This window comes from Leuresthes tenuis, unplaced genomic scaffold, assembly GCF_036924035.1.
Source record: "Leuresthes tenuis unplaced genomic scaffold, fLeuTen1.0.hap1 SCAF_10, whole genome shotgun sequence".
Classification (NCBI taxonomy): Eukaryota; Metazoa; Chordata; class Actinopteri; order Atheriniformes; family Atherinopsidae; genus Leuresthes; species Leuresthes tenuis.
Genome location: NW_027325364.1, coordinates 7,018,460 through 7,028,118, shown reverse-complemented (window position 1 = coordinate 7,028,118; position 9,659 = coordinate 7,018,460). Strand labels below are relative to the sequence as shown.

At 38.0% G+C, this 9,659-nt stretch overlaps 1 protein-coding gene and 1 non-coding gene across 2 annotated transcripts; both read left to right on the top strand.

Moving 5' to 3' along the window:
- Positions 1-3,685: 3,685 nt before the first annotated feature.
- On the top strand, positions 3,686-6,570 carry cd83 (CD83 molecule). Its single transcript, XM_072393232.1, has 5 exons — positions 3,686-3,793; positions 3,913-4,049; positions 4,793-5,021; positions 5,797-5,960; positions 6,173-6,570. Exons 1-5 carry the CDS (start codon positions 3,718-3,720, stop codon positions 6,323-6,325), a joined length of 759 nt encoding a protein of 252 aa, XP_072249333.1. The 5' UTR covers positions 3,686-3,717; the 3' UTR covers positions 6,326-6,570.
- A 2,585-nt stretch (positions 6,571-9,155) lies between these two features.
- Positions 9,156-9,237, top strand: trnas-aga (transfer RNA serine (anticodon AGA)). Its single transcript has one exon. It is a non-coding gene; the product is annotated as a tRNA-Ser (tRNA).
- Positions 9,238-9,659: the final 422 nt, after the last annotated feature.

Genomic DNA, 9,659 nt, shown 5'->3' with positions numbered 1-9,659 from the left:
AATGTTTTACTATGAAAAAACACAATCTATGATCTTGCAGCCAAGCCTCCCTCAAAAGCCCCCTGGCTCACAGTTTAGGTTTTTATAACTTCGCAAAGTTCTCTGTTAACTTTAACAACATTCAAATTTGTTAGAGATTTTAATGTGCCTCTTGAATGAAGTAAATTGAGTTTGAGTCAATGAGTCCAAGAAGTGCTTATGGTAGAAAATGTAGTTTAAACACTGTCAGAAATCAGACTGATGCAGTGTAACAAACATGGCTCACCTTGACCTCCATGTGGCATCTCAAAGGAAGTGGAGGGTTGGCATTCTTGGCTGTGGTAGACGGTTGTAGTCTCCTCAGGCATACCCATCTGTAAACATTTCATGCCACTATTTAGATCCAAAGCCACATTTCTGCTTTATTCTGGAGTTGACTTTAACTTCCTTCTCTAAAGGAATTAGGCTGATAAAATAATAGTTTAGAACTTACGTTGGTGCACACCGAGGAGAGATTTACATTGACACAAGCGTCCAAGATCATCCAGCTACCTTCAACATTCTTGCACGGAGGAGTGCAAGTTTTCGAGTCCCCATTAGTGTGAGCAAATGTCTACAAGAATAAAGCACAAAAAACATAGAAATAAAAATCACTTTTTGAACAGTTAATATTTTCGCCACAACCCCTAATGTGGGGTGTCATGGGGACTTAATTTCTTTTCAGACATGAGATATATTATCTCAATGGCTCAATCTGTGACAATGACCGCATTAAGTCATTTAAACATCACTCTTCAAGGCTTCATCCAGACATGCTTGTGAAAGTGATTTGCCAATCGCACAAGATTGTATAGTATATTAACTAAGGTGCATCACTTAAGTTCTTATTCTCCAACTGGAACGCTGCACAGTGTTTGAGTAAAACATAGCAAAGGTGGATGGATGCCAGTGAAGATATCACTTTATTACATGTTTAAACTTAAATGGAAAGCAGTACATGCCTAAATGGTTCTATGCAGGGCGCTTAGCATGTACAAGAATATGCTAGGTGTAATACTTATTGCATTCAAGTCACAGCTGATATGAGATGTACAGTTTGTATGAATTCAACAAATGCTGATTATCAAGCTGCAGAATAAGAATAAGTGATAATCAGGAGACTCTTTGAAATGCACCATCTTTTTGGGACTCCTGAGTTCAAATTACAAGCACACATTCCAAGACGTCAAAGCGGTAATGTATCTTTTAAACTTAGATCCAGATAGAAAACATTTTGTTAGAAGAAAGGCCAATCTTTAGCTTTACAAAATGTAATTCTATTTGCACCTGCAAATTTGGTATTACATCATTCTTGCTAACATTGCAGTGTCCTAAATCACCAGGGTTTGCTTTTTATTAAATGCAAGCAGATTCTCAGACTATTTCAGTAAACTATCGTTATTTTACACCACCGCTGACAGGTGAGTTGTCACATAACAGGTAATAACTGTTGTAAAACACAAGGCACTTAATTTTTGGAAAGTAATGTACTTTCCACCGTAGGAGTTTTTAAGGGAACTACATAGAGAACAGAAAATATTACCAAATAAGGAGTGATTTAGGACACAGGCTTAATGCTAAGGCTTGCACTACAAGATGCTCACAACAAAAGAACTAAAACACTGAGAGTTAGCAGGTTTACCTTTGTAGGTTAATCCTCTGTGGGCCATGAAACATTGTACAAAAAATCACAACAATCCACCAAACAGCTGTTCAGATATTTTAATCTACTTCAAAGTGGTGCATCAATTCTTGCAGCATTTAACTAAGCATTGATAAAACATAACCTGTAAGCCATCATATTGTTCTCAAGCTAGAACAGAGTGACAGATTAGAATGAACTTGAAGGTTTTATTGTACCACGTCATCTTTGTTCCAAGTGTTCTCACATGATGGTTGAAAAGGCACTTTAGGGTTCGCACAGCAGGAGTAGGAATGTGCAATCTCCTTGATCTCTGAGCTTCTCCCCACAGCCACTGCAACATACACAGAAGAAGCAGAAATTAAGCAAGCTGTTATCCTATCTGTTCATCTGTTCTTGCTTCATTTTCACATCACTAATGGCAGATTTTGGCATTGATTTTACACTTCTTGCCATTTGGTGATGGAAATTGGGGATGATTGTTTGTTCTCTGAGATACTCACGGACTCCTTGGACTACACCAATCTGACTTAAACTATTAATTAACTTAAGAATAATATCATGGCAGTACTTTAAACTGTACATATAGTTTGCCCTGATATCTGTATCAGCCAACAGTCACGGTGTTAAAAGTAATCAGCTCATTGACAAAAAGGGTTATCTCCTGATGTTTTCTAATGTTCTGGTTGTGTTTCACTGTTTTTTGCCATGAGAAAATGTATCCATGTTTAATTTAGTAGGCACATAAAGGTAGTTAAGCTGGTGATCTTTTAAATATCTAGATAAACTAGTGCTTTCTTTTTACACAAGAGGTCTGTTGATGTGAAACCTAATAATAAAAGGTTTGCTGATACAGTTATATGAATGAATTTGTGTCCAGGAAGATCTGAAATAAATACTTCATGACTGTTTGTTTATTTTTTACGATGCATATTTAACTGTTGACCTGACACAAAAGAGAAAGTAAATGTAAAAAAAAAAAACAATAGACAGCCAGCTGCCACGTTTTTTTTTTTTTTACATCTATGTTGGTATTTCACAATCTGTGCATCGCTCTGTTTGTTCGGACTTTCTCCACATCATTATTAGTATCTACAGTATAAGGATCTTTCTTCTATATTTTCTGTTGGAGTCAGACCTATTGCAACTATCCCCACTCGCCTCCCTTAATACATGATTGTCAGATTCATTGAGGCCAAACCTGCTTTTATATCATATGTCAAAAAAAGACTGATAGTAGTGGCCATCATACACTTAGGATCGCTTTAAATCTGATCTGTTTACAATCCAGTGTAGATAAAATAACAAGTTGTGCAAGTGAAACGATTTCATTTGTGATTTACCCTTTAGGCTTCTGTTACTTTTTTAAAATGATTTGCCTGATGTCAACTCAATAAGGGGGGGGGGGGGGGGGATTCTCTGTGTCTACTTTCCTTTGCAAAGTAGACTTACTTAGACTTAGACTTAAGTAAGTCACTTAGAGGATATGAAAGCTAAACCCGTGCGATTACACACTATTTACTTCATTTATAGAGGGGAATTTCCCAACTCGTATTCAAGTGTCGCTGTTCCTCTGCACCGTGGAAATTTCTTCTGCGTGGAATCCCGGGGAATACCCATGCACGCGGCTTTTACTTTCATTTGTTTATAAAAATATTATATTATAAAGTCTGAAATCATTTTGGTACAGATTCACACAATAAACGCTGACGCACTGAAAATAAGCTACAGTACATTTCATTAATACAGTTATACGAAATGGATCTGGATCTGCTGAGTCACTGCGCCGCTAAGTGAGCGTAGAAATTGAACTTAACATGGTAAAATTCAGCGGTCAGGACTAATAGCACCTTAACCATATCACATAATAAAGTCTAAACTGTTGACATACTCACATAAAAACACAAAACTCCAAATGTGACCGCTCGACATCTTTAGCGGCTTTCGTTCTTTTCGCCGTGGAGTCGTCATCTGACGTCACCCCCCCTCCCCCCGATTCCATCAGATATAAACCCTTTGCTTCAACTTTTATTTGTGTCTTGGTTTCGTGTCTGTATATGCGACTGTCAACCTTCCTCATCAATATGACGATGACTCCAGATCTGCTGTGTCTCGCGCTGCTATTGCCGCTGTGTAAGTTTATCAGTTTTTTTTTATTAACATGTTACGTTTGTCATTTATTTGATGTTTATTAGTATACTGAAATGGATCTACCCCTCAAGATTAAACATAATGCTTTCTTTATGTCTCAGGTGTGTGCCTCGTGGGCGGCAGGGTCGTCAGTGATGACGAACGACAGGTGAAAGCCCTCTCAGGTTGGAACTGTACCCTGAAATGCACCGCGGAATACAAACCCGGAGTTCAGTACTCTGCTGTGAGCTGGTATAAGGTAAAAACTGTGTTTTTTAAAAGTGATTTTATGAAGGTTGCTGCTTCAGGGAGTTAAAGTTTGTCATTGGCTGTCTGAGGACTACTTTTACTTTCTGTTTGCTTGATCTCTTTAAGAGGAGAACAGCACATGTTATGAGCTAATAATGACATAATGATGGTTAGGTTAAAGCAAATACAATTCTTATTGTATTGTAAGGATTTACGTAGAAGTTGGGAATTCTGAACAATCAAGAGATGAAGCAGGGCCTAAAACTTGTATTCTGTTTCTGCTAATACTGCTCTAGTTGAACTGACAGCAGCAGCTTTGGTGTTAATGGAAATGTTTGTTTCAAAGGAGCTAGCTGTAGTTGATGCTCTAAAACAGTTACAAACTGGATCAATAACAAAATATAGTGCTCAACCTTTATGGGTATTTGTTGCAACTTTCAAAATGACAGCACAGTATTATAGCAGTGCAATAAATAAACTTGTTGTCTATAAAACCCTAAAAACATTACGAAAATGCCTTTTGAACTTGACCTACAATAAAAAAAAACTAAAATATAAGAATTACTGTGAAATATAAACAGAGAAATGCAACAAATTTGAGAAGTTGTGTCTGGTTATTTGATCCTAGAATGTAAGGAACAAGAACATTTGTCTGTCCATTTATCTGTTTTTTCTTTTTTAATCATCTGATTGTTTAGTCAATAAAATGGCTGTTCTAACTTAAATCTAATGACTGCGCTGATCATTTTTCAGCTTGGAGGGAGCCCGTCACATCCTCGCAGTGGGCTTTTGCGAAAAGAACTCCTGAATGGCATGACTAGTAGGTACGCTGGCATGGACCGGGAGGTGGAGCTGGTGGACGACTCCCACAACATCTTCCTGTCCAACCTCACATGCAGAGACAGCGGCGTGTTCCTGTGTAAGCTGTCTGCACCTGTAGGAGAGCAGAACCGGGAGGGGAAGGTTCTCCTCACTCTGACAGGTAAATGTTCGCATTTGGTGTCAAAGGGTCATCTCTAATGTTTCCAGATCTGATCTTGCTTTCATTCCTCAAGCAGATTTCCCGAACCTTCCATGCTTCCCAAGGCATTTGTCTCTTAGATTTGATTTGGGAAACTTGAACAATGACTTTAGAAGAACATCAGCCTTTGCTACAAGGGATGGATCTGTCACGAGCATATGCTCTTTTTAAGCATTAAGAATGGGCTACATTTTTATTTGGGAACCTAAAACATCAACCAGAAGGTTGTGCGAGATGGAGAAAATCAGGGAATCATCACTCAACAGGATACAATCATTTGAACAAGAAAGTGAACTCATTTTTTTACATATCACACTTACTTATGTTTGCATAGTTGCATCAAAACAAACCCAACCACCTCATAACAACTGTGAAGCACGATGGTGGAGGACTGATGGTTTGGGCTGGGTTTTTTTGCAAAAGTACCAGGACATTTTGAGCTGCGGTTGCATGTTGACTGGGCCATTTAACTGGAACACTGTCCTTTGAAACTGTTTTACATTCACGGGAGGGGAATCAAGTTATTGACTAAAGTATGTGGGAGAAAATGCTCAAGACATTTCGCAGCTTCTAACTTCTCTGTGAGAGATCATTGTACCTGTTGATAAACCCTGATTCACTGCACAGATTTTGCCTTTCATTTACTCGATAGTCCAAAATTGATTGATATGATGTGGTGTTGAAAATGTTGCTATCCTCAAACTTGAATAACCTTGATCTCTGTTTCCATTTCCAGATTGCCCAGCTGGCCCCACAGAGTCTCCTGAAGAATTCAAAGATTATCTTGTTGGCCCAACAGATCTTCCCGTTGTCCCTTCACAAGATCCGATGACCAATGACCTGGTTATTTGTGCCATGGCTTTGATAATGGTTGCACTTGTCATACTCTCCATTATCCACGTAAGTAATGGAATTTCCTCGCACAGACTGTTACAGGATTTTCCATACTTGCATTTTACATGGTTTTATGTAACACTGGAGGATTTGCTTGCTGATCATTTCATTCATCACACACAATTATTATCACTGCATTTATGAATATATATGGATCAGGCTTGGTGTACATTGCTATTTGATTCCTAATCAAAATGTATTTCTCTTTTCTCCACCAGTGCTGCTTTAATAGTACTTTCAAAGAAAAGAAAAAGACAACAAAAAAGGAAATTTTACTGGATGCACCAGCCAAAGAACTTAAGAAGAAGGACTTAATGTTGATCTATACTCTGGGTCCTAAACCATCCACTATGAAGCATGTCTGTGTTTGAAGACATTCTCTGGATAAAGATAAGGAATTATCCCCAACAATTACTCAAGGGACTTGAGGAGAGGGTCTCGTGGGCGTTGAGCTGGTCCAGTTGGCATGTCGAGCTTTGCTTCCTTCGGCCACAGGTTGAGATACATCTGGAGGAGACTGCAAGCTAGTCATCGTGACACATCCTGTGCATTTTGGAACATGTTAGGAGAAGTTACTATGCAGAGAGATATGTTGGTTTTGCACTATTAGTTTCTAAATTCCACTTTAATTTGTTGGGCTAGTGGAGGGAAGCCCACATGGCCTCCCTTCTGTCCCACCGCACAGCACTTTATGTTTTATCAAGACAGATCTGTTTAGAAATACCTAAATGTACTGTAATATGTGAAATGTTTTTGTAGAAAATGGAACAGGTGAGAACGAAGAGAGATATGTGTTGTGAGCGTTGTGCATTAACTGAGCCATGACTGAATTCAGCTTATACTACATTTCTTTTTCTTTTTTTTTTTCTTGTTTGATGTTCTCAAGTTGTGTATGAATCTGAGTTGGACAGCTTTTAAACTTTGAATTGTTATTCCTCATTTATCTTATCTGATGATGTGGCTAATTGCATTGTTAATTGTGAGTCTTCCTTAGGAATTCACTATATAAACTGTCAGCATTGTTTTGCCCACACAAATGACAAAAGCATCAAAGCTACAATACACTTTTGGTTGAAAGTGAACCTCATTGCCCTTTAAAACCAGGAACTGAGAAATGATGACATATGCATACGCCTCTGCTCTGTGTGCATTTTTAACTTTGTGTGGACTCTGGGGAAAGTCATGGGCGTGGGTTTATAAGGTCTGGGCTTTTTTCATATTGAGCACTTCTCTTTTGAAAATAATGACCAAATTGTATATCACATGCTTAGATTTCCTAATGAGGAACTAAAACTATGGTTAATGTGAACATTTGTCACAAGCTTTTAATTGGGACATTTATAGCAATGTATAAAAGGAAATGGATCATTTACATGTAAAACATTGACAGAGTAGGAAGCTGAGGCATCACTTATGTCAGGCTTTAATTGGGGAACCTCCATTGTGTCACTGTGGTTGCTATTTTGCAAAAACTTGGAAAAATTAAGTTATGTTTGATGCTTGTTTTGCTATGCATGTTATTATGAAATGGAAAACCTGAAAAAAAGGAAATGTGAAAACAGGGCAAAATTTTAAGCTTTGGCATATCTGACATATCAGAATTAGTTTTTTGTTATGTGTATTTTGTGTGTCATTTAACACATTTCTTCAAAAGATACTTGAATATAGATAAGCAAGTACATTTTGGAGAATGTAATGTGTTTTAATATTCAAATAAAAATGGTTAAATTACTTTGGATTTGTGTTTCTCCTTTAGCTCCTAGTTTGTCGATGTAAAAAATAGTTTCTTTCTCATCTCCAGCACCCCCCTGTGGCCAGTCTACTCCAGAGACACTGAAACTACACAGTGCAGCACAGTACAAAATTGTAACAATATGGGGGTCAGACAGTCACTCAGTTGCTGTGTTACCAAACACATTGAGAGGACCTGTGTCTATAGTCATGCTGGTTGACCTCAGACCAATTAAAACCGACTGGGTTTACACCAGAAATACAGCTCCCAAAGTGACTTCAGAACTAAATCAACATCTTGGCAACACAGTATCTTTTAAAACAGTTTGGAGCTCAATGGACACCATGGAAGGATTTCCATTACCAAGCCTTTTTATTCCCCATCAGTGTTGAATGATGCATAAAATGGTACAAAACCCACAAATAGTTGAGCAATGGACCAGAGAAAAATGTCCAATTTTGATCCTGATTGCCTGACCCCAACTTTGAAACATGGACTAGGGGAGCAGCTTTTTCCCAATGCAACAATTTACACATCTGAAATAGTTAAGAACCTGCTCAAAGAGCACAACATTGATGTGAACCACTTGGACTGGTCCTCACAATCAACAGAGGAACACACTGAGGAGTAGTGTTGAGTCATGTATCTTGCCAAAGGATACCTTAAATTGGAGATTAAACTAGTTTCCTGGTAAAGTAAAAATTGTATCTAACACGTTTCCATTTTTCTGGTTAACGTTTCTATGCTTAGACTTTAAGGGGGCCATTCAATACGTTAGACTGGCTCTTTTGCAAAGTTTTGGCTCAAAATCGATGCATTAGCTGCAGACTGGTCCTACATTTCCCATAATGCAACGTGACATATTTTTAATTAAGCGCAACAATTTGTTCTTAAATGTCACAATAAGAAGACCAAAACAACTCTGTTGAGTGTATCGAACTTGTTCCTTTTGTTTTTAATTATTCTTTTGTGTTTTTGGCCTTCTGCAGGTCTCAAGACAGGTATGTGAACGCTTCAGGACATTTAGCTTCTCTAAATTAGCGAACACACGCACCTGTATTTAAACTTATATTGTGTTGTCTGTGTTCATTGTGTTTGAGCCCGAAATAAAACTCCTGTCTACTATTCACAGGAGAGTTTTTTTTCTGTCGAGTGAGAAAACTAACGTATCCTTTTCCTTTCCCTTAGTGTTATTGCTTTTTTAGCTAAGTTTGTGGTTTGGGGCACTTAGCGCCACACGTGATACTCGTTAAACGCAGCACGGCGTTTTCCAAAATAAATTATGTGTAATATGTGTAACTATCTGAGTGTAGTAACGATGTTTTCGTTTCACATGCATATATATGTGGTTTAATTCCTCTCGTCCTGTTTTCTTCATGTAATATGTGGCGTAAGTACATACAGCCAAACTATACGTGTGAGATATCGGATTTGATCTTTAATTCCCTTATTTTGAAAGGATGAAATAAGTTGTCGTGGCCGAGTGGTTAAGGCGATGGACTAGAAATCCATTGGGGTCTCCCCGCGCAGGTTCGAATCCTGCCGACAACGATACGTTTTCATTTTTAATACAAAACTATATGTTCAAGACATGCTGAAATATTGTTTCCTTTCTTTGAAAAACACTAAATCCTGAACGTTAGTACCACCGGCCTATACATTTAAGGTTAACTACAATGTTACACATAATTTGATGTGTTTACAAAAAAATAAAAAATAACAGGACTTCCTGTCTCTTATTCAAAATAAAATCCATAGCGCTATCATAACGTAACATGGTGCTGGGACCAACGCATTTCAGCGGTGTAGGGCGTACTTCTTTTTCACACAGCCCTATAGTTGCCTATTGAAGTTCTGCCTGATGCGTATCAAAGTTAGGAGTGCAAGTTATATCATTATATGTTAAGGCAGAGACATATTATCGGTTAGGGTTAGGGTTAGGTATAGTGAAGTTAGGGTTAGCCAACATAGAC

Coding starts and splice junctions, on each gene's coding strand:
- cd83 (XM_072393232.1), top strand. CDS start 3,718: ATGCGACTGTCAACCTTCCTCATCAATATGACGATGACTCCAGATCTG. Junction 3,794..3,912: donor CGCGCTGCTATTGCCGCTGT/GTAAGTTTATCA, acceptor TTTATGTCTCAG/GTGTGTGCCTCGTGGGCGGC. Junction 5,022..5,796: donor GGTTCTCCTCACTCTGACAG/GTAAATGTTCGC, acceptor TTCCATTTCCAG/ATTGCCCAGCTGGCCCCACA.